Genomic DNA, 25,945 nt, shown 5'->3' on the forward strand with positions numbered 1-25,945 from the left:
GACAATTCAGGGTAAAATTGGCGAAAGCAAATAGAAGTGAGACACATGGAGATGTTGTGATTGTGTTTTGAGTTTTCCACAAAGCTGTCCTCCTGTAATATTTTTCCTTATTAATATTTGTCATTATCTCTTAGAATTTAACAGCATCCCATATTGAGAAGATGGCCTTTGCCCTGTCCATCTGGCAGATGTCAAATTAAATCAAGTATTTCATAGTGCACGCACGCTCACACGCACTCTCACACTCCCACACACACACACACACGCACGCACACACACGCACGCACGCACACACACACACACGCACGCACACACACACACACACGCACGCACACACACACACGCACGCACACACACACACGCACGCACGCACACACACACACACGCACGCACACACACGCACGCACACACACACACGCACGCACACACACACACGCACGCACGCACACACACGCACGCACGCACGCACGCACACGCACACACACACAAACACGCACGCACACACACGCACACACACACAAACACGCACGCACGCACACACACACGCACACACAAACACGCACGCACACACAAACACGCACGCACACACAATAATGGAATAATTATTGCACATACAGTCATTCTCAATTGCTGTTTGTTTTGGGGTGGCAATGGGTCCATAAAATATGATATGATTTATCAAATAAATGAATAATAAGTAAAATATCAATAAATATTAATAATAAAATAAACTTTCAGGTCTAATATAAAATCAAGTATAATATTTGGACCTTATTGAGTCAAGCATACATTATTTATCAGATGCCATTTTCAAAAACTTGCTGGTAATTGACCACTGGTATTCTTCCCATTGCGCTCCATTTGCATCATAAAACCTTAGCTGCATGTTTCATGAAGCCATGGATGTGTTAATGAGCCCCTGTAAAATAGAGCATTATGGGTAATGAAGTGAAAGGCAGCTTTACCAGGCTCCTCTCCCCCACTGGCCTCTGTCGGGACCCCGCTGCCAGGCTCGCCCTCATCCTCTTCCTCAGTCTGGTCATCTCCGCTGGGCTCGCCGCTGCCTGACCCATCGAAGATGGCCCCTGCTGGCACAGGGCTGCTGCGAGACGGGGAGATGGGTGCCGGACTGGTGGGCTCAAGCTGGGGGTGCGTGTGGGTGGAGGCGGGGTTTGTGGAGAATGAGCTTGGAGGGTTCTCGGTTGTGGCGTCCATGTCTTTTGTCCTCGGGGGTGGGATGCCGTAGACCAGGTTGGGAGAGATGGTGGCAAAGGTGGTGAGTGAGCTGAGTGTGGTGGCGGGAGGGTTTGGGGTGGGTCGCTCGCCCGGTTCGGAGATGGACTCTGGTGGAGGGAAAATGCAAGGAAGCAATGGATGAATGATTGAGACAAGGATGGAGGTGTTTAATTATAACTGATGACTTCTCAAATAAAACACACCATTGCAATGAAAATATAACACTAATACATAACAGTATGTAGATCGATTTAGAGGTCTTAAAGATTGCAACATGAAACCTCAGTCAGCTTGTATCGTAAACTATGCAGATCTTAGTATTAGTCGCTCTTGCCTCTGAATTCACTGAACATTAGCTGCTTTTCAAATCTCCTAATCATCTCTCTTAACCATCAACAATGCAATTACAAAAGATAATAGCGAAACACAAAGACTGACTCCATTATTAACAAGCTCATTAAAACACTCATTTGTAAAATTGACAGGAACTTCTCTTTTATTTTTATGTGAATACCTAGAGGCTTAAGAGTCATAATAACGTAAGTCTTTGAAAAGTAAAAAGACAAAAGTTCATTTAAATTCTTATTTATTTGAATATGTGAGTATACATTAACGTATACATTAAGAAGATAAAGTTGTTATTTTGCAAACTAGTTAGTTTGAGTGCAAGAGATAATTAGATTGAACTATGGACTTTTGGAGCTGAGCTGAAGAAAATATGTTTGCTATTGTTTCTATTTTTTAGCATGTTACGGTAAATGCGGTAAAAGAAATTCTACCGAGTACATGTTTCTTTAACCTCGTACACGACCCCAAAAATACACCACCTGTTACAAAACTGTGGAAGTGACATCCTCAAATTTTAAGATCAAGTAACTATTTGGCTGTTGGAGCTAGCATATTCCTTTACTACATAAATAGGCATTTATAACTATCTCATTTATGTGTGATAACTAATGAATTGTGTTCATATGTGAGATGACTATGAAAAATATAATCCTGTGAGCTGCTGGTAAGTTATGTAGTAGTGGGTTAGAGCACTAAAGTCCCCGCTGTGGGCTATGCTTGAATCCTTCTGTGTACACACATGCACAGTATACATGTTTGTGTGCTGCCGATGCCCATGAATTATATATCCATACTCAAATGCTGCCCCTCCAGTTGTGAAGCTTTAATCACCAACAGCCAGTGCCTCCGGTGATGAATGATTGATAGAAACGGGGCAAAAAAGGCGCTTTAACTCCAGCTTCAAAGACTGCACGCGGCTCGCTTGTGGAGAGAGCATCCGTCATCTGTACCACAAAAACACACACACTCTAACCAGGAGAGGCTCTACAGAGACTGTCATTACCAATGCAAAAAGCATCGGTGCAAAAGGACAAACCATCTGCAATAAAGGGACGATAAATAGGACAAAACTCCAGAGAAGTTGGATTGGGCCGCGTAAGCCGAGGCAGGCAGGCGTGCTACACTGTCAGTTGACTTTAAAGTACGTCCCACGAGATGCCTTCTGTGTGTGAGGGAAAGATAAAAGCATATACTCAGTCTCTGCCTCATTAGGATTCACCTAACAGTATGTGTAGGACTTAATGACACTGTAATAATCGCCATTATATCTACAATTATTCACCAGTGTGTGAAATGTGATGCCTCCTGTGAGCGGGGATAGCAGCGGCATGTGGGTGTCAGATTAAAGACTGACTATACATTTGTTTAGGGAGAGGTGACCTGCCAATGAAGTGGAATACAGGTATTTTGAGTTTTTCTGAAAACATTGTTACATGGTTAACATGTTTTTTGTCCTATGTTAGACCTGGTTTTGTCCTGTTTTAGATATAGTCCCTTTGTAGACTTGGTTGGTATCTGGCCGTACTTGGAAAGCCAACCTATAAATAAAAATTATAGGTGGCGCTTGTTGTGAAAAGTTTAGGAACCACTGCACAAAAGAATATTTCACTCAAAAGAGATCTCAAAGGTCAGAGTTTAAGATAAGCTCCAAACTTCTAATGCAATGACTACAAGGACAAACTCTGAACCTCATTTTGTGAGTCTTTAATGAAAATGTAATAATCCCCTATTATGACTACAGTTATGCACTAAAGTGTGAAATGTGATGCCCCGCGAGGGTACAGATAGTGTCAGATTTGTATAGAGGCTTTAGGATGGAGCACTGTGCGCTGATGCTATCACTGTCAATGGTATCTGCACAGGCTTTCCTCTTGGCTACACCTGTCAGTCAGGTGAAGGCTTAGCGTCAGGACGCCGGTGCCCTCAGACGTCTGTGCGTTTCTGTGCCAGTGAGCTGCATGATGTGGAGAAGGTGAGAATAAACTTAGACAGATTGTGTTTGGCTATGTGCCCGCTAATCAGGTTTAACACTCCGTTTAGCTTTTGCTGTGTTTCCTCGAGCTGGATGGACAGTATGTGGGTGCAGAAGGCACTGTCTTAAGAACTCTGTCTTATGAAAGGTGCTAATTCAATTTGTGGATGGTGCCAGGCTCACTGAAAGGGCTATATGAAAATACAAGACACTTTTGTCACACAAACTACTAAATTAACTAAAATTAAGCCATGTAACATTATAACATTTCTGCTTCAAATGGCACTAAACATTAAACATTCCAAATGATTAATATAAAGTGTAGCTCAGCAACAACCAGAATGTATTAGCTATACAGTATCACCACAAAAATACTTAGTAAGTATAATTTCCTAAGTTTTGAAAACTTTACTAAAGTTTAGTCTCTTAAACTAATATTCGAATGCATTAAATCATGAATTCAAAGACAATCCAGCACCAGAAGCACATCAAGTAATAACTGCACAATTCCACATTGCAGAACAATGTTTGGACACTCAGCCTTCATTTAAAAACTGTAAACTGTGAAAATCACTCCCCATTGAATTCAAATGCATAACAGACCTTAAGATGTTCACATCATGGTTCAAGTCCATGATTCATTTGTCCAAAAATTAATCAAAGCTGTACATACTTTTAAGTATTGTAATCTTTGTGTATGTATTGAATGTGGTAATGCCTAAAATGTTAAATTGTTATAATTGTTATAAATAAGATCTTAAAGATTGGGACTTTTGATCACCCAGGGCAGGAGTTGCGAACTAGCACTAGCATAAACTCTGATGCGTTGCATAAGCTGCATGCTCTGCTTGTAGCTATGCATGACTGCACTAACCCTGTTAAAAAAATAAATGAATAAATTGTCATTGCACAAAGGGCATAACACAATTTGAAATACAAAACAAGGATTTGTAATGAGAAGCTGAAGCAGGCAGGACACGCTGGCGGAGATTTGGTGCCATATGCCGCCATTCGATGCCAATTTGCCACAAACCTACAGGTGATAACACCATATGGGAGAGACAGGTCACAGCCAACTCTATGGCCATTTCCCTGAGAGCATTGGGGCATTGGGAACAACTGAAGTCAGTGCACATGTGTTTTACATGTAACAGCAGCTGTCTCCCTGAAATTTATAGCAGCAGCTCAACATGCTGCAGAATAATGGTTAAAATCAATGATGGCTCATCGTGCTTTAGTTTGAACACGAGCATGTGCATTAGCATGCCTGAGTGCTGCCTGTTGGGTGCGTGCGCTGCCTATTGGAGGTGGATGTGACTCTGGGCAGGACTGTGCTTGTTGAGGGGCCTAGGCAGAGAAAATGCTAATTTGCACCCAGCCAGACGTGAAATGAGCTGAAGATCTAACCCTGCGCTGACAGAGCGGCAGAGCAGCTACCCGCCGCGCCACCACATCCAGAGAGAGAAATTAAAAAATGAGTTGGTCGGTGGGGTGGCCCTGTGCAGTGGCATGTCTGCTCCTCCCTGGGGCTTTGACACTAAAGTATGCACTGCTCTGCGTCTTCCTGCTCGGTGTGAGAACTCACACTAGGTGAGCCTTAGAAATAAGCCTCTTCTCTATTGCCAGGCAATGTAAGAATTTTCCTGGATGTTGGCTCACTTTACAGGGGAACCCACAGTTCTGAATTTGTAATGACCAGATGTTCAGAGACTTATCAAAGCCTCACCAATCACTTCTTTGCATATCTGTCTTTTCAAACGTGTGGGTAAACAGTCTCCAGTCTGTTCTCTGAGAGGTGGCCTATTTTAGCTTTAACACACATCACTGTCCCCACTGTGTTCAGGAGATTACTTTTCCAGTGCTGAGAAGATTGTCAATGGTGATGCACTTTCAAAAACAACAGCCCTTAGGAAGATCAAAATGAATGATTTCAACCACATTGCTTCCAATTAGATAGCTAATGATTTGGTGAAATCATACTCAAGGTAACACACACTCCTGGAATGTTTGTTTCTTTCCCATGACTAGTTTCAGATAATTCAGATACTCCAGGTGTGTGGCCCCCTGTTGCTCAGTAAAGCCTGCAGACTGCTGTCCCAGTTTGTGCTAACATTTGGTCACTGATACGTGTTTCTGAGGAGAGTCCCACTCTGCTCCGCTGAGTGTCTGAGGCTGATAAGGTGATCTCACATGTTCAGACACCTGGCAGAGCTTGGCTGGGAGCCAGTCTCTCACAGCTGGGCTCCTCTCCCCTTGTGCGTGCCTTGAGTATCTTTGGACCTCCAGTTGTGATGCAAGCTGGCATTTGGCACGACGATTTCACTGAACATGAAAGCTTTAGACGGGGCATGTATTCCGATGCCTATTACACCCATCCAGAGCATGTCCATCAGCACACAGGCTGTGAGCATGACTACACATGTTCTCCACTATGCCATCATATTAAACCTGGGCTAGACTGGCAGACAGTGGGACAAAAAAAAGCAAATAAGAATGGTAATCTTCTTTAATGATTTCTGAATTTTACTGTGAATAAAAACCAGCAGCCAAGATACAGGGAATCTTCCACAAAAACTGCAGTGACCAGGGATCAATTCTCTACAAATAATCCACTTGTCATGTCCTACATTTTCTTAGATTTGTCATTATGTCTAACAACAAAAATGCTGTTAAGGTTTACCAAAGAAACTCAACACTTGAACCCGAACATGACCCTTCAAAGCATCTTGCAATACACAAGTTGTTAGTTTCATATAGCAAATCTTTCCAAATCACCGTCTGACGGAGACAGATCGACTGTAAGCAGCAGGAGGGTTTCAGCTCATAATATGGTGATGGGGCCCCTGACAGCAGTTGTCCCTGTGAGCTTTTGTATGATTCATTGGGGCTCTTATGGGCCTCACCTGTGCACTGTCCGAAGTGTTGCACTATGATGTCCTTGTCCTGCCTACAGGCGATGGTCCGCAGCTGGCACTGGTCGGCGTAGGTCACCCCGTCAGATCCACACACCTGCTCCATGAGAGTAAGAGACACGTATTAGATTCCAAATTGCAAACATTCTCACAACAAAACAGAAACATGGTGACTCCAAACCTTGGTCTTATTTTTCTCGTCGCAGTCCGGAGAGGGGCACTCACAGTGGGCTTGGCTATTGACTTCGATGCATGTGGCACCATAACTGCACAGTAAATCATCACAGGAAGTGGGAGCCTCGGGACCTGGGAGAGAAGCTGGTTTAAGTGACTGATTTACAAAACTATTAGCACCAGTCTTTATATATTTGTTTTGCAAATGCAAAGCTAATTAAAAATTATGTCAAGATAATGCAATGCCTCCTACTGACAGAAATGAATTTACCAGAGACAACGTGACATGCTGAGATGACCTTAAAAGTAAGATTATGATAGTTTGCAAAGGTAAGCCTACTTTAACACTTGAACGTTTCTTAATTGCACATAAAAAGCAGATCAGAATGGGGGGAGGGGGAGGGGGAGGGGGAGGGGGGGTGTTAAAGGTGTATTGGATTATCCTGCTCCAAAGTCCTGTTTGAAGGTTTGAAGTTGCCTCGGCGGGCCACCCCACCATGCACCCTGTGTCTCCTTCTAGCCTTGCACCCGAGGGCTCTCTGCATTGTTCCAGCTTTCATGTCGGGCCACACAGTGTCTTGTCTTTGAACGTGTAGCGTTGTGTGTGGCTCTAACTGTGCTGGGACCACTGGCTTCATTAAGTGTTTGACTTCCAGTCGATATCTGCTGTTGCATCTTAATCACGGAGCTGCAGGCCTCCACAGCGGGCTAACCTTTGCTTCAAATGGCATTTTAGCTTGTGCAATCATAGGAGCTGTTCTCATTAATAAGCTCTCTAATCAATAGTCCTAATGCTGCAATGTAAACGTGCACATATGGACAATGTGAACCCTCCACACAAAAAATGATGAGGAGGAAATCAAACATCAATAAAGATGTTTGATGCACATGCTGTTGGCTTGGTGCAGTATCTGGCTAATAAGCATTGATCAAATGCCTTTGGCTATCAAAGCAGACAGATGTGGGAAGCAGATACAGACTCGGCTGCCTGTATTATCTACACTGATTACTGACAGACTGCTGGAGTGCTTTATCAAATCAGATATCAATTATTGCCAATTACGGCGGAATGTTTATTCGGTTAATGAATGTACAGAGTCTCCAATGCTATCTTGCCTAGCATTTTGCACGGATAAACATTTGCTGTGCGCTCAGTATAAGGCATTATAAATAATCTGCGTACCAAACGATAAAAAGTAAACTGACAAGAACTGACTGACTTTCAATAATTTTGTTTCTGTAAATGCATTTCTCAAAGTTCAATCATATTTAATAGTGCAATCAAAAACCATGGGTCTTTTCAGCCGCTGCCTGGGGCCTGCGATCACCTTGTGTGAATGGAGAAAGAGTTTCTCAGTGAATCATGAAAAAACCTTGGTACAATAAGCTGCAGCAGGAATATTAATAAATACAACCATTGGAACTCATTCTTACTATTATTATCACTCCCTGTGTGGTATAATTTAACCTTGTACCACAACCTAAAGCTCACGGTCTCCTCATGAAGTTAAAAAGACAGATCAGTTAGGCCATAGCACAGGCAGCACATATATACTCTACTAGTCAATATAATCAAATAAAAGCAATTTTTTTTGAAGACAGATATTTTCACCCATTGCCAGTTACGTGATGCAAAGGTTTTTGTGACTAATAATGATTTAATGTATGTACATAAATTAAAATGAATGTTTTCTCTAATTAGTATTGACGTCACTGCGGAGTATGACGGACTCTTCTGGGAGACACCTGGAAGCCCATAAACAATTCTCTATCATGTTCTTACATAATTATGATTACGTAATGCTGTTGAGCCTTGGCTAGAGGGTGTGTTATATATGTGTGTATGTACAGCGTGGCTCGTTACCGTGGTCACAGCCGCTCATGCCCATCTTGCTTCCATCTGGACACATATTACACTTCATGCCCTTCACCCCGGTCTTGCAGGAGCACAGACCCGACATCTGCTCACAGTCATCCCTCACTGAGCCCGCCGGGTCACAATTACACGCTGCAATGTACACACAAAACAAACAGACAGTGAGTGACAGACTGTTCTGTAGTTAGAATTAAAACAACATTAACAGCTTTATTTATTTCTCTGTGTTTCCCTCAGCAGTCATTACCATTCAAAAGGTATGTCCATTGTTCAAAATATTCTAAAACTGTATTTCATAGTTTCGGATGTAGGGGAGGAGCCTATTTAACGAGTGTCAGATTCACTTATTACTCAAATAACTACTAAAACCGAGAATCCCCCTATTGTTTCTCCAAAATGATTCTTTCCACAGACAACAATCAGGGCAGTGTGACTGAATAATGAAACATTTTGAAGCAAAAGAGACATTGGATTTATGAGCTATAAACCATAAAACAGATCCAAACTACTGCAATATAAAAGTTAAAACTGTAATAGATATTTGACCTGCTCCCAACCGCAATATTAAACTATTGACTTTTGTCCAATATGCTGTGAAGTCTCCAACTCAACCTATAAATATTCAGGATGTAAACACATGAACATCTTTGGAAAATCACACCTGGAAAAAAGCCTGGACTCAAGTCATTACTGTGGAAAGCTGAGAGAGTTTCTATAATTCCCCAAGTCTCTGCAGTGGTGAGTATTTGCAATGCACTTACGGTAGTTAAATGCGAAAAAGTGAATTGAGGAGCAGTGGGATGTCGATCATATTTGTATAATTTGTAGTTACAACTTGCTCTATTTCCACATGTTGAAATAAAGATGAAAGCGTTACATGATATCTTTAGGACAAAACGGTATGTAATGTAGACAATGTTTCCATGGAGCTTTGTATTTGTTTGGTGTGGTTGTTCACTTGGCCTCGGGGAGGGCACAAAATGATCATGCAAGAGGAAAACAACCCTAGGGAAGGACATCAGGCCCATCATGTTCGTGGAATCGATCATGTGTGTTTGTTCCTGGCTGCCCCCCGCTGGACCATGTATTGGCGTCTGGAGAGCGGGCAGCAGGCTGGTGTACCTTGTTAAGGTCATGCCTCGGTTAAGACTCCTGCCCGCTTCCTGCTGCGGACTGAAACTGCTCTGTGGCTGTGGGAGTGTGTGTCCTCCTGCACCTCAGGGCTGGCCACCATATTGCATTACAGCGAGACAAACAAGAAGCCGAGACCCTGGCTCCCGCTGAATACAAATATATTCTGCTCATTCAATCTGACATCATTGTGTGTTTCTCATCTGAAATATCAACTTTTATGTGCACATTACAAGGTTCGTAATATGGCAAATGTGTATACAGTCTCAAGGAAGCAGAGCCAAGGGAATATGATTTAATTTACCGACATTGGAGTTTCTTACACTATACAAGGGATGTCTATAAAGTTCTAAGAAAAACAAAATAACAAAAAAATAATCAGAAAAATCTATTCACCAAGCTTCTGATTGATTTTGCACATGTGATTTTTGAATGCTTCCCAAGCTGTTCATTTACTACAACCATGTGACAGCACCACTAGTGTGCATAATTAGGCAAAATATGAGCTTCCTGTTCTGATGAACCATGTACAGTATGTCAACATCCTAAGTATTCAGTGGTTAGATGAGTATTAAAGGTGGAATGGACGAATTTTTTCAGCAAATTTTGTATCATATTTCCTCGTGGCGTGGATAAATCATTTGTCCTGCCACGTATCAATCATAAAACGCACCTATCGCTCACCTGCAGCCGCATGCGGTTCGTGCCCACGTTCCCGGGTGCCTAAGCGCATGGATCTATCATAATATAGTTCCCTCAGTGTACGGGGCAAAATGAAGACGGAGAAGGACAGTTCGAGCTGACGCAGAAGTGGACAGAAATCTACGGGAGACGAGCGATGCGCTCCGTTGCGCTAATAAACAAACGCACGTGTGTGTTGTATCAGTCCGCACGGGGGAGTGCACATGCGCACTTCCGCCTGCGTTCTCAAATCGCCGAAAAATCGTCCATACCGCCTTTAAAGAGCTTATAAATTTTGTAGCTACCGGTAAATCTGAGACACTAATTGGCAAGATGTGTAATAACAGAAACATAATTTTGATTCAGCTGTTCAGTTTATCTGTCGACTGGTAACATTGATTAGTGTGAGTTAATTGTTCTCAGAATCAATGGCAGGGTTAATTTGTCCAATAGAGTACATATAAGTATAGACCTTTTGCAGTTGTCCTCAAGTTGGAGTAGTAAGTCAAAAATAAGACAATGAAATAGAAATGCTAATTGTTGTTGACTGAAAGTATACCAGTATGTCTCCAAGTCTCCATAACCCACCAGTGTATTTATTTATCAGCTGTGTCTTATTATGTCCCTTACGTGTGCATCCGATCATGTTCTCAGTGACGATCCCTCTGAAGTTCCAGAATCCGGGCTCACAGCGGTCACACTTGAGCCCGCCCACTCCTGGTTTACACGAGCACTGACCGGAGGCTGGGTCACACGTCCCCTTGTACGACCCATAGCCATTACACTGACATGTGCCTGCAAACACAAAGCTCATTAACAGACATTTCTAACTTAAAATAACAGGAACAATACATTTGGCTTAAAGGCTCTACCAGATTTTTACCATCTTAAAAATGCGATAAACAGAACTGATTAATTTTTTTGTGGCGACCAAATCCTCACCTTCACAGTAAAGCTAAAGCAGTATGCAAACAGCACCAGCACACTTCCTTGTTCTCAGGGGATAAAAACTGTTTATAATTAGATGAAAACAGCACACAGCAGTTTCATTTTGACCCTAACAGCTGCTTTCCAATATATATATACTGGGGCAAGAAACAAGTTTAAAACCCTACAATTGAAGTGTGATGCCCCATTGGGAATCGATCCCAGGACTTTCTTGTTGTGAAGCAAAAGTGCTAACCACTGCTCCATGTATAACAGTTAACAGAGATTGGAAGAGCATTTTCCTTCTGTGAGTTCATATCATTCCTCAAGACCATCAGATGAAGAGATTTGTCCTGTCGATACACAACAACATTATCATAATTATTCCTTGGATTAAGATGAAACATTTGCTGCTTCACAACTTTGGCTCTGCAATTACAGTCAAGGACAGTAAGCTCCATATGCTGAAGCAGCCTGATGGAATCTCAAGCCTACTTTTCTGCAGTGCCCAACAAACTTGAGCAGCGCCTCAAAATTGTATTCACATGTTAACTAAACCGTGACATGTTGTGTGCTGTATTTAATATTTTTATAAGGCATTTTCAGCTTGTAACAAAATATGTTTACATGAAAAGGAAAGACAGACCTTTTCTCCACTTTGCTTCTTAGAACATTCTTTTTACAGAATAATTACTGAACTTTGAGTGCCTAAGTGGTTGAGTGGAGAGCATAAATGCGCTCCATGTGAGCAACCTGCAGTGTCATCTTGTCAAGAGCGTCTCTTTATAATTTGCTGCAATGTCCTTCCCTCTCTCATCCCCATTTCATGCTATTATATCCCCTCTAATAAAGCCCATTGGCTCAAAAAATAAATAAATGGGTGTAATTACTGAATGTGCTTATAAATAAATCATGGGATTATAATTAGGCCAAAGGCAAATTAGAGCCAACAATGGTGTTATTGTTTTCATAGACTACAATGTCAAACGTAACATTATTATTTCATATTTGCACTGTTGCTTTCAAATATATTGCAGTTTTGTATATACTATATAATTTGAATGCACCCATCAGCTTGTGTAAAATGTAAAAAATATGAAATATTTCAACTGAAGGTTGTACTTACTGGGACATCCGGCCTGTCCGACCCCCAGCGCAGCCGTCATGTTGTCCGAGCAGCAGCCGTACACAGACACACTGCAGTGCTGGAGCTCTGCCAGCGCCGGTGCCGGAGCCTCCGATACAGCTGAGGATCACAGAAGAACACCGACATTTGAGAGATTACGTTGGGAGAGGCAGGAATTAGACAACTCAATCCCCGGGCAACATAGACGTTTTTTGCCAACAATGAGATTGGCTGGAGGGGCAGAGGTGGCGCGGCAGGCGACCAGCTACAAGATAACAATTCTATTTTGCAACTTCCTCAACAATGGCTCAAATTCAGGGAAAATGATGCTATTAGCTCCAATGAAAACTGAACGTGAACGTGCAGCTGACATTTAGCACCTACAAGCAGCCGTGCTCCTTTCATTTGTTCTTGTCTAATAGTACGGAACTGTCCTGCCATCCCAGAAGCCTCCAAAAATAAATATATTTGTAAAGCAAACTTCATATGAGGAGAGGCTTGTTTTGAGAGCCCCATTTGTAGAGCAAAAATATGCTTACCAGCAATTTGATCAGTTTCAATTATTGGCTAAGTACAGCCATAATATTGTTTCCAAAACAGAATTAAATTGTTAATAAAATGTCAGTATATTATATGTTATATTATATTATATTTCCACAAATGTATATAAACAAATATACTATTTCTTTAAGTTCACCTAAAATTATCAAGGAATATTTCTTGATTGTATTCTAAGCCTGCCTGCTAAGCATGCTTAACCCTCTTCCATTTTAATTTTCGCTTCATAATGAGTCCAATTTGTGAAAAATAAAGGTCAGGTTCCTATTTATGAATGCTAATAAGTCTCAGCTCACAAGTTACAAATTATGTTTTGAATCATGTGAATTGTTTTATGAAAGCCATTGAATGTTTCAGTTAGAAAAATGTTCACCCTGAAATGCTTAAACTGAATGTACTTTCTTGAACTTGTTCCAATATCCGTCCTTTGCTGTAAAAGTAACAAACCAAGTGAAGAATGCCTTCTCCAGATTTGGGAAATGTCCAGAGATTTGAACTGAACAAGAAGTGCGTGGCACAGAGTTGAATGGACAGGGGAAAAAATAGTTGAGTCCATACTTTGTCAGAAAAGTAAAGTTATACAGTCTGGCGGCGCTCCACTCTATTCCCTCCCGATCTCTTTTTTCTTGTGTTGCTCATTTGGAGTTTGGAGTCTGGAGATCCAGGGGCCATAAATCTCGCTGTTACTGGTGTGGATATGAGCTGGAGCCTAATGGTGATGACTGGGCTCGCTCCAGAGATGGGCTTTGGACACACTTCATTTAACTTTCCACTTTTTGCTGCGGTGTTGGCCTATCTGTTCTGAGCCTATTAGGGCCAGCAGAACTTTTAATTCCATATGTTGGTCCATCCTACATAGGTTTTTCCTCTTGGATGGCTCTTGTCCTGTGCTATAGGCTGCCGTAGAACAAAATATGAGTTTTGGATTTCCTCCGCTGTGCTCTCTCAGCTGCGACGATTGGAGTTGTGCATAGTTTTGTCTTCTGAAACAAACGCAACAGTCCCTGACCATCAGTTGGTTTGGAGAAAGAGTGGGTGGCATTATAGGATGCTTCAGACAAACTTCAACATGATTTTAAAGCAGAAAATATATATATATATATATATATATATATATATATATATATATATATATATATCATTGATGATTTGTATTGCTCGAATTGATAAATTGAGTGCTATATTTTGCATTTGACAATATATTTTAGGCAACAAGACATTGCTACAGTCATTGAAAATCAGGGAAATCCAACAGAAGACAAATTAATTGGTACAACAGGCCAGATAAAATATGCATATTTTTTATCAATATCATAATACATACGTGCACAATGTAACATTATCAATCTTCAAGAGGTTTGCAATGAGCACAAAATGTTCCCGAGAGCCAATCTCTCAAAACACTAGAATTTGCTTCCTTCAGAGAATGTAAAAAATTACGGAAAAGGACAAATGTTTAAGTTAAATATTCCTCAGCTGTACTCCCCATCTGCCCACAATGAATCTTGGGAGTAAAGTCTATCTCATTAAAACTGTCTGAAAGTCTTCGTTCAAGCTAGCACTAACTTTGAGGTCAAATTCAGTTTCCCTTTAAAAGTCAAGTGGAAAAGTGAAATTCTCTAAGAGTCAATGTTAGCCAATAGGGGAGCAGTAGCCTCGGAGGACTCCTCAAAAAGCGATTGATTATCCACGAAGGGTAGGGAAGCGTGACATCTGGTGCCTAAGGAGGAATCTTTGGGGAAAGGTTGAAAACTCTCTTCTTCTCCACCTCTTCCATGTGCCCACTGGGAATCAAACTGGCAGGAATGAACGCTGCAAATCCCTTAAGTGCATTTTACTCTGCTGCCGGCTCAGTGTGAGAAAAGCTCTTCATTTAACATGGTCAAGGGGAGGAAAAGGAAGGAGTGTAACCTTTGCTGCGTAGCCTGTGATATGACAACTATTAAAGCTGATAAATGTCATTCATTTATGTGTAAAGTGGACCTTTTATACTTAAGTGAGTGGGACAAAATGGTGTCCCAGGCGAGCCCGGAGCAGACCTATGAGCGCAGGTTTAATGCATTCAATTGTGGGATGAAGTGAGTCATCCTTCTCTGAGCCTGCGCCGTGCAGATACTTCTCCGAGATGAACGAGCGCGCTGCTGGGAAGTGGGTGAAGCCCATAGCGTATTTAAATCACATTTAATTTGCTGTTGCGTACAGAAGGGGTGACGATAGCAATGCGGTCACAGAATGTTCCAGTCAATGGGTGGAATGAGCGATGAGATGGAGGTGGAGAGTGAGGATGACGGCGGGAGGACTCACCTGTACACGAGCCCTGGTTCTGGATCTGAAGGTGCTCCTGTTTCTCACACCGGGCTTTCTTCAGCTCGCACTCATTACTGTAGTTTTTACCGTCCGAGCCACAAACCTGAAAATGAGATTGACCTGAGTTTGCCTTTATTCCGTATACTAAGAATTCGTTTGAAAAGTGTAGCATCGGGTTGAGGTTTGACAGCCAGATTGTAGGAAAGGAAACACATTTATATTTAACGATTAACAGGCAAAGGGGATGAAAATGTACTGAACATTGGGACGGTTTTCGTTTGTTTTTGTCAGCTGTGAAGATGTCTAAATGTGCAAGTGAGTTTGTTTTTATGTTAGTTTTGGATGGTGCCCTTCACTGTTTTTTGTTTCTTTTTTGTTTTGTTCTGTTTCAATTGAATGTGTTTAAAAAAAATCCATAAATATTTAAATGATAAAAAGACAATAGTAATATTTTGTGGTGTGCTCTATGATGATCTATTCTATTCTAATAATTCTATTCTCTATCTATAACTATTTAGATTTTTTTTCTGTGTAGTTTTTCACTTTCTGATATTTGCAAATATATTTTCCTTTTTCATTGGTTTGATAACTCACAGTATAGGCTTTGAGTGCCTTGAAGGTGGAAAAGCACTATATAAATACAGTTTAGTAGTAGTAGTAGTAGTAGTAGTAGTAATAGTAATAGTAATAGCAATAGTAATAATAAAAAATATATATATTAATTAATACAAATAAAATGAAATAAAAAATAAATACTAAATAAAATAAAAAATAAAAATACTAAATTATAATTTGATCCATCCTTTCTCACTTACAGAGCTTTTCCATTAATTTCAGTGAAGTCCTCAAAGCATTTACAATTAAAACCTGTGATAATACCCATAATGTCACTGCTCACACATTCAAAGTCCTTGTGCAAAACCTTGTGAGGTGTGTGAGTGATCGTACCGGACTGTGCGGGACGCTTTGGCAGGTGAAGTCACACATACACCGGTCCTCCTCTGCGTCCTCGTCCCACGACCCTCCAAATATTCGGCACTTGTCCTGTTCACAGCTCTCCACTCCGGATCCCGACCCTCCGGAGCCACAGTCTGCAACACAAGCCACACAAGCGCGCACAAAGCCATTAATCGAACGTGGCAACACTCAAGACAGATAACCCCAGGTCGAGCCAAAAACCATGTCCTCCTTCCAGTTTTGTTATGACAAAGATCGCAACATTAAGATTTGGCTCATGCTGGTGTCTGGAACTACAGGCGCTGCTGCTGGAACGAGATAATGACTGACTGTAGCGAGGATGAAGCATTAGCTAAATAAATTGGAGTCAACGTTTCAGGCATCATTTTCATTTCAATTAAATTTAGAGACAAAAAAGTTAGGTAATTATTAACCGCGGCATCCAAGTGTGCAGAGGAGATTGGTGGTGAGGGCTGCTTTATGGGACCATGCCTCCACAGAATACAAGTAATTGCAAAGTGTTGTGTAAAATCTAATTATCTCCGATGACTTTAAAGGAACTTGTCCTGGACACTTTATCTTCAACCCTTAATGGCATTTTATCAGTTTAAAAGTCTCATTCCTGCTGACCTAATGCTGCTCGTGAAGGATGAACCAGACAAAGATTAGCAAGGAGAATAAAGGCTTTGCAAAAAAAAAAACTTTCACACTGACAGTCAATCACGTTATGTTTTGTTTTACTGTATGAAGGGATTTTTTGGACTGGAGTCACAAAAAAGTCATGGTTAGACGTTTCAGGGTGGACAGCGGGGTGGGAATAAGTGCATACTATATTGAGCCACTGTCTGTGCACAAATCATGGTATATCATTCTTGAATAATTGGATTTAGATTTAGAATCTGGATTTAAACTATTGCAAACTTGGGTCAGGTAATGTAGATATCAAATTATGCTTTATGTGCACAATGTAGCTTTTCCAGTGGATGCTGCACTACCTGCATGTCTCCTTAGAGATGTTGTTGCTTTGCCTGGAAAGTACAGTATTAAAGGCGGAATGGACGATTTTTCGGCGATTTGAGAACACAGGCGGAAGTGCGCATTCGCACTCCCCCGTGCGGACTGATACAACACACACGTGCGTTTGTTTATTAGCGCAACGGATCGCATCGCATCTCTCGTCTCCCGTAGATTTCAGTCTCTTCTGAGTCAGCTCGAACTGTCTTTCTCCGTCTTCATTTTGTCCCGTACACTGAGGGAACTATATTATGATAGATCAATGCGCTCAGACACGCGGAAACGTGGGGACGAGCCACACGCGGCAGCAGGTGAGCGGTAGGTGCGTTATATGATTGACACGTGGCAGGACTAATCGGGAGTCCACGCCACGAGGAAATAAGACTTAGATTTGTGCCAAAAAAATCGTCCATTCAACCTTTAAGCTATTATTTTTTTGGTCAGTACATTCTCTCAACAAATACACTTTCATATGGAAACAACACCTAGAGCTGTTTTATTATCAAAGATTTCTTTGAGACATTGTAACTTCAAAGGCTGTTTTCTCTACATAAAGTAGAACACATTTTACAATCTTGTACTTCATTTTCTAAGACTAATTTATTAACATTTTATCTCCAAACAATGTGGCAAACACACATTTGCAGTGAAATCGAGTTTACTCAAATAATAAATAATACATCCAAAATCCCCTTTGCTCTGTGCATTTTTAATTGAATGTCTTATTTTTATATTATTATGTTTCTCCTTAATAAGAGATGTATTTATGGTCTATGAAAGAGACCCATTCATTTATTCTATAATAAAACAGTTGGGGGTGCAATATAACTATACACAAATAGATGTCTTCAATTTATGCCATGTTGTGATAGTTTGTTTCCATTTATTGCAAAGTTATAGCATTATATATAAGAGCTGTTAAAAGATGCCATTACCACTGGATGCTGCTTGAATAGATAAGTGAAGAAAAAACAAAAATGAGTGTATGAAACAAAACTTGGACAAGAAGGCCGAGAAAGAAAACTTTCCCTCAAGGAATCTTTCACTGAAAACAGACTGTGGGCTGTTGTAGAACGCAGCTAAATGATGTTCGGGGAATCTGGGTTTTGAAGATGCAAATTTTACCTACAGTGGAAGTCCTTAGGGAGATTAGGTGTGAGTTTGCAGGAATGAAAGCACAGGGAAGATGGAGAGAATGTCAGACAGTGAGCACAGCACTGCAGGGGTTGGCAAAAGTTCATTTAAAACGAATTTGTGATTCAGAACAGAAGCATGGTCGGACTAAAAGCTCCCAGCACGGCAAAAAGACCGCACAACATCTAGTAATCAAGACCGGTGTTGCTCGGTCCGAGACTTATTCAACGTCTGGTATTGATGAGACAACTCTAATGGCCGAATCAATATGAAAGGAGGAAGATGCACTTATCATAAGGCATGTTTTAAAGTGGATTAAGGGTGAGGCTGCCGGCGGCCAGACCATGCAGCCCACAGAACCTACTTGAGATGGGTCATCAGCAACGCCTAGTGACAGCTTGTGGGGTCGATACACTAAAGAGCCTCACTTTATTAACTTTGGGCACAATAGGAGCTTTGTGTCCAGCCTTAAACATCAGGGCTGCTTAAAGACACAGTCCCTCTCCAGCTAAATCCCACTCCGACCTTGTGTTTTTGCCCGGATTTACCTCTGTGGCTTCATATTGATCTTGGACAGAGGCAACATTTTGTGACAGGGCTAATGGTTAAGCTAATGGCTTTCAACTATGACATTATTACAAACACTGGGCTTTGTCGGAGGTGAGCTGACTGCTAAGGAGAAATAAAAGGTAGGAATAAGAAAAAAGAAAAAAAAGTAAAAGCCTTTTCAACTTCATAGTTTGGAGTGGATATGGACCAATGGATTCACTCTGCATCCAACAGATCAGTGTGGGGATGCAAAACAACTTTCTCCAGCTGAACTCAGACATCGTCTTTGGCCCACAGAAACAAAGAGAAAGTGTTAGCGGTCACCTCCAGAGTCTCGCTCTAAAACCTACAAATCAAGTTAGAAATCTTGGGGTAATAATGGACTCAGACTTGAACTTTAATAGCCACGTCAAATCAATAACACCAGCAGCTTTTTACCATCTAAAAAACACTGGCAAAATCAAAAGTATAGTGTCTAAATCACATTAGCCTGTGGTCAGGTCTCTGCACAGTCTTCCTGAAGATGTGAGACAGGCCTGTACTCAGATAATGGTAAAATCTAGACTAAAGGTAATAGTCATAATTCAAGTTAAAATTCATAATTTTGTTTAGTTCAGAAGTCATAATTTTGAGTTTAAAAGTAATAACTATGAGATTTAAAGTCATAATTTGGGGTTTTAAGGAGGTATTAAGGAGCAGACTGTCAACTTGAAAGCCATTGTCCAGCATAACATTGCAAAGATAGCTTCAGATGTAAGGATCCGGGAAAGATTTTGGAAGATCCAGAAACTATCTGAGAAATTGTAATGGTGCGTAATGGGAGGGATCCGGCTACTGTTTCGTTAAATTGTTCCCCCACCTCCCCCATGACACCAGTGGATAATTGTTCCAACTGTATCTAATGTATTGTCAAACATGCAAGTCTTCCAGAAAATGAAGGACTTTGGTAGGTAAAATTGAATAAATTACTCAAATAAATATTTGTCTGCTTTATCAGACAGTGAGAAAATAAAACATTTTCTATGCCAATTCCACAACACTATAAGGCCAGCACAGAATCCTTTAGCCTGTTTATTTGGCAGTACTGCTGGGGACACCATTTCATAATTTAGTCACAATGACTACTGGACATGTGTGTAGTTTTCATTTTGTTTTAAGCCATAAAATGTAATTGTTGTTAGAATAGAAAAATAAACCAGACCCACGGCCAGTTTATATTCAAGCCGTCAGCCTCTTTTCAGCCAGCAAGATAAATAAAAGAAACACCAAGTCATCAGAATGAAATAAATAAAGCGAAGGGTGAAAGGGGTCCTAATTAACTGTTGCTCTTTGATGGGAACATCACAAGCACTGCCTGTGAACCTTTCAATGAATGCATGCCCAGCTGAGAAGGCTGCATCAGCCATTCTCTTAGTCCACACGCTCCTTCTATTCCTCCTCCACAGCGTCTGGTTTATTTAACCAAGAGAGCTCCATTAAGAAGGGCTCAGCAGCGTAAGAAGAAAATGTTTTGACAGAGGAAATGATGGAGAACATACTATTGTCAGCAACATCTGGGAATGTCTGTGGGAAATGCAAAATGTGGCATCTATATTGTGCAAAACAATGTGTGGCAATTCCAGAGATAGAAATATTAAATCTTATTAAATAGTATCGGTATTGGTATAGTTAATGCAAACTCTTTTTTTAATTAAATGCAGTCCGATACACACTGAAACGTTGGTTCTGAGAGGGTCAGAGTGACCTGTGGCATGCTGGCCACCTTTGGTTCCAAAACAATCCTCCCGGTGTGCAGCGTGTGTCAGAGCTGAGACGTGAAATGACAGGGGCGATGCAGCATGGCTCCATTTACTACTGCTTCTGCTCCATCTATCAGTCAGTGAGCCGGCCTGTTCCTGACGGATGTGACAGTGCATTAGTCCAAATAAAGTTCTGTGGGATAAAGAGGGATGGGCCGGCATGGCAGAGTGGAAAGAGGGATGGGGTTCTGGCTGATTTGCAAAAGAAGAAAATGCATTTTGCTGCATAAACAGAAGGTTACAAGAGCTGTGATTGATGGCCTGTGAAGGGAAAATCTGCTGATTTCATTCAGCTCTTTTGCCTTCCAAACACCTAAATTGCTTTTATTTTGCCCGGCTGTTGTTCTGTTTGGTGCTGTCTTGTCCAATCTGTGCAGGATGGAGAGCAGGATGGAGAACAGGTCATAGATGGTGCATCCCAGTGTGTTCCTGCACTCGTAATCTTGTTTATTAAATGTCTATTCAATTAAAAAAGCGCGGCCCCTCAGGGCTGATACACACTTCTCACTTGCCACTTTGTCAGTGTCCAGAAAAGGAGTGGAGGCCAGGTCTACCCGTGTGTGAAATTAAACAGGTGATAAATTTCCCTGTACGGCCAACGCTGTGAACACTGTCATTTTTCATTACTGCTAAATAAAAGGCAGGGGAAAACAACTTCCATTTTTATGCTTCATGCCCTTCCCTCCACCCATAAGACTAATGAGGATGGTTTTTAGTCAGGCCTATGTTTGACAATAAATCACATACTTTTCCATTTCAGTATAGAGCAGAGACCTGTGATGTGCAGATTTGCTTCGGGCCAGAATAAGGACACAAAAACAACAACTGCCCCACCGTTCTGTGACAGGAAAGCACTAATTTTGGAACAAACTACTTCTCATCCATCTGAGCGCCACATGAAACCTAACATAATCTCACACATAAGTGAGACGTGACAGTTTAACAGCTTCTTGGTTTTTATCATTTTACAATCTGAGCAGACACCCTGCTTAGGTCTGGGTCACTTCTGGGGGTCTGAATGGAATGGGGACAGTGCCTGTGGGAGAGCGGATGGACGCACAGCCACCCCAGGGTGAAACTTATTGATTTCAGAGCAGCCCATCTTCGGCCCATCTGTGAAATTGTCCATGCCCCTTTTGTGGAGAGGCACAATTTCAAAAAAGAACGCAAGCAAAATGGAGAGAGACGCTAGTGGGAGGGATGTCAAACAGCGACAGGAGCAGAGGAGAAAAGAATCTATTGTGTCAGTCCGATTGTTTTCTCCGAACCAAAAAGAGAGCAGAATGTTGGGAGACAATCCAAGGTATAAGAATATTGAAACAAGAAAACTTAGCCTTGCACCTGCTATACCTAAATCCCTGAGGAAATACAACTTTAACTTGAACCAGACACGACTCTAGGAGCCATCTGCATCACTTTACTTCATGCTCTACATATAAAAGCAGGTCAGTGTTATGATGTTGAATCGACCACAAGAGGCTTTAGAGGCTTGATTTGCCTCGCAGGCCCCGGGACACGATGGTAGACAATGGTGCGATGAAAAGAGGAAGGACAAAATGCAGTAGACAGACTCCTGGTTGGAGGGGCCCCTGCTGCTGCAGCTGTAATCTGGCTCCTTTCACACCTCGTCAGGAGAGAATATCTCCAGCGTGACCACACAGCAGCCGGTCTGCATCATGACCATGGGCTGGTGTTCTTCCTCAAGACAGGCACAGGGAGGAGGGGGAGGGGTCTCTGTCAACACTGATCTATATATGATTTGCACAGGGAATTGGGTCTCATTTAGTCATAATGTGGAGTCGGACAAATCACAATACCCACACTACCATGGTCACGCTTTTGAAACAGAAATGCGCAGAAGGTGTGATAAATGACACTGGAAATAAATTGTTCTGGCCAAAGTTTAGTTTAAAATATTAGACAAAGAGCATTGTTAAATTTGTCGATAATTTGTCTATTTTTCCTTTTGGTTTATACATGAAAGCTTTCCATTGTCCTTCAGATTAGACAAAACAGACTAGACAAAACACTTCTCTCATATGGAGGTTAAGCAAGGTAAGTAAATCCTGAGTCTTTTATTTCTAAAACGATTAAGTGGATGAAACCATATGTTATTTTCCGCCACAAGGAGAATGTTAAGAAGCCGCGTTAGGGGCAATAAAAGCGATGATGTTTGAAAAGCACAAATGAACAGTCTGCGCGTGGAGATGCGTTGACCTGGGCTTAATGACCCGGCAGTGATTGGCGCTTGGGACAGGTTGTGCTCAGACCCGTTTGCCTCTCAATAGCCTGTTGGCACTGTTGGCTGCAAGCATATGCCGGGTGCAAATACATAAACGCTATAAAAATGCACAGCTGACTGAGTAGTGTAGTGCAGGTCGGCAGATAAAGATAATGACAACATCTGAATGGCCGGTTGATTAAGATACATTAAACACTATATTGCAAAGTCCATTTCCGCTCGTCTGGTGAAGAACCTTTAGCATTACAACAAATACAGTTCCGAGGATGCTTCCATGTACAATTATCTGGAACTTTCTGCTACATACTATGAAAATGATTACAACTTAAAACTTGTACGCGTACTTTTATTCTCAAGTTTACATTTTTGGTCATATTTTTCTGCATCTAGGCAAAACTGAGATTTTAACGAACGCTCTTCAAAGTAAAATTTAAAATAAAAAGTGCAGGATATCTTCGAGGCAGGTCTGGAGCTGAACCACTGATGCTGTCATAAATCTATCAAAAGCATTCCCAACCAAGGACAGGAGTATAACCGTGAGCTTGTTTTGTACAACAGCAGCCGACTTAATAATAAATGTGCTATGTAAATAAAATCATCATTACTATGTGTCCTACCTTCGTCACAGGTGCCGGCTTTGGCCACGTCGATCCGCCTCTTCTGTAAACAGGAAGCCATGCGGAGGAGGCAGTCCCTGTCGTACGTGATGCCGTCACTGCCGCACACTGGAGATGAGGGCTCGTCCGGGCACTGGAGACACTCACACTTCTTCTGGACACAGCGGGACCCCCAGGCACACACGGTGCTACCACAAGTCTCTGTAATAAACATATCAGCAGTGAGCCCAGGGCAGGGTTAGACTACTGATTCTAAGCACTGAAAAATATATGTGCAGGCTGTTCAGATAAAACTCATTTGCATTATGAATTAATTGCATACATATTCAATAAAGCTTCAGTTATGTGGAGCCACTTGCTTGTGTTAATGTGATACCAAGAATCAGTTAAGAACTTGCTGCTGGGAGATACTGTTACTGAGCTGATTAATTTTATTTAAATGTGTAAGAGACCCATTTGAATTTCCAATATGAACATAGCAACATTTAAGGTCTTTACCAGCCATTTTAAAACAACAGTGGTTTACAGCAGTCTAATATCCCACCTACTGGTTTACTGCAGTATATTATTTAAACTGCCTACCTTTATTTGTTCTGTTTGTACCAAATAAACAAAACACATTCTCAGTTTGTGAGACAAGGTTTATTGACAAGGGCAATATAGCCTTTTTTGTGATTCTGATGTATTTTAAGATGATCTCTAGCAAATAGACTTGTGGTGTCACACTTTCAAAGAGAGTGCACTTAATGTCAAATGTGAATCACTCAGAATTTGCTTTTTCCGATGTTGGAACCACTTTACCTTACAGATACATATTACATAGTGTGATAGCCCCTTAGAGCGAGTGCGGACATGTGCGCTGGACTTACTGCACTCTCCCTGGCTGACCACTCGCAGCTCCATCTGTTCTTTACAGGCCCGGACGTGCAGTTCACATTCGCTGTTGTACGTTGTGCCATCACTGCCACACACGGGCTGGTGGGAGTCCACGCACTCGGATGGACACACGCACTGACCGCTCTGGACATCACAGATTGCACCAAAGGAGCAGTTGGCACAAGCTTCATCTAGAAGGTGATAAAAATAATGAGTTAGTGTTCTGAATTGTAATGACAAACTGTTGTTCCATTATCGCCACAAATTAAGCAAACATTGAAATCTGGTTAATTTTACAGGTACAATTTAACCCCAGGGGATGCTTTGCATGTGTTAAACTTATGTATCTCCACTGACATAAGCAAGTAATGCCAACAAGCCAAGTTACAAGTCGTATCTGTGGAGAGAGAGCCGACCCCATTCACTGTAATAATGCATTTTTTTTTAAAGATATCTGTGAGCGCTTGAATAAATGCAATACAGATACATTTAATGCTATACTGTGGAACATCCCAGGCAAAGCAATAACAGCTCCAATGGAAAAACAATGTGTCAGAGCCTTAATCGGAAAAGTTACATAGTGCCACTCTAAACTCCTTACCAACTGAAACTACATTTTTCTTTCATTTTCTTAACTTATAATTTAAATTGACTTTTTCTTGGTTTTGTGTCCCGCCACAGAACAATAAACTCTATATTTTCCTTTGTGGGGTAGCATCTGCAACATAATACAATCTCCTAAATGTAAATCTGTTTATGTGAGCCCTGCTTTACTCCATTGTTTAATATTCCCAGAGTAAACAGCAGCCATAACAAGACATCCACTCATAAACTTGTCTCCTGTGTTTTACTGTTGACAGGCAAGCTTGCTGACAGCTGCTGGAGAGTTTAATGATGTAGTGCTGCTCTACACTTACAGCGCGATAGATTTTATTTAAAGCAAATACGATTGCTTCAAAGCTCCTTCCATGGTCTGTCACATGTCCGTTAAAAGCCCCACAGTTCCAAACTCATGTGAACGCTGAAAACCAAAAACTGTAAAATCCCAAAACTCATCCATGGACCGAACTGGAGAGTGGAAAGTGCAGAAATAGCCCCAAAGTTCCAGAGAGCACAGAGGACTAGGTGATTGAAAAACTGTGGAACCACCCCGGCTCTCCTCGAGCTCGAAGTGAACATAAAACGCAGCACTATTTCTCTGCAAAAAGGAGAAGAGGCTGCCAGAAAGACGCACGCCGCTGCAGCTCTCCATCAATCAGGACTTTATGGGAGAATGGTCAAAAGCTGAAGCCACTCCGCTGAAAGAGCCACATGACAAGCCGCCTCGAGATTGCCAAATGGCACCGAAAGGACCGCGAGAGCATGAAGGGAAAGATTGTTCGCTCCGATGGGAGACAAGATTGAGCTTTTTGGCCAGAATACCAAGTGGTGGATGTGCCGAGAGCCAGGTACTGCTTATCATCTGACCACTGCAAGGAAAATAGGGGAAGCTTTTAAGTAGCATGTTTA

At 41.6% G+C, this 25,945-nt stretch overlaps 1 protein-coding gene across 9 annotated transcripts in view; it reads right to left on the reverse strand.

Moving 5' to 3' along the window:
• The window catches only part of agrn (agrin), a 344,610-nt gene that overhangs the window by 60,104 nt on the left and 258,561 nt on the right, over nucleotides 1–25,945 (reverse strand). For 8 of the 9 annotated variants that reach the window (XM_072449621.1, XM_072449614.1, XM_072449616.1 and 5 more), the window contains 10 exons: nucleotides 24,430–24,627; nucleotides 23,561–23,761; nucleotides 16,197–16,339; nucleotides 15,246–15,351; nucleotides 12,384–12,503; nucleotides 10,961–11,125; nucleotides 8,507–8,650; nucleotides 6,650–6,774; nucleotides 6,460–6,565; nucleotides 966–1,343 (listed from right to left, as the gene is read on the reverse strand). In XM_072449621.1, coding sequence (XP_072305722.1) covers nucleotides 966–1,343; nucleotides 6,460–6,565; nucleotides 6,650–6,774; nucleotides 8,507–8,650; nucleotides 10,961–11,125; nucleotides 12,384–12,503; nucleotides 15,246–15,351; nucleotides 16,197–16,339; nucleotides 23,561–23,761; nucleotides 24,430–24,627 — 1,686 coding nt within the window. The remainder of the gene's footprint in view (nucleotides 1–965; nucleotides 1,344–6,459; nucleotides 6,566–6,649; nucleotides 6,775–8,506; nucleotides 8,651–10,960; nucleotides 11,126–12,383; nucleotides 12,504–15,245; nucleotides 15,352–16,196; nucleotides 16,340–23,560; nucleotides 23,762–24,429; nucleotides 24,628–25,945) is intronic. The other variant, XM_072449618.1, reaches the window with a different exon arrangement.

This window comes from Eucyclogobius newberryi, unplaced genomic scaffold, assembly GCF_026437365.1.
Source record: "Eucyclogobius newberryi isolate DKJ021-1_F unplaced genomic scaffold, fEucNew1.0.hap1 SCAF_17, whole genome shotgun sequence".
Classification (NCBI taxonomy): Eukaryota; Metazoa; Chordata; class Actinopteri; order Gobiiformes; family Gobiidae; genus Eucyclogobius; species Eucyclogobius newberryi.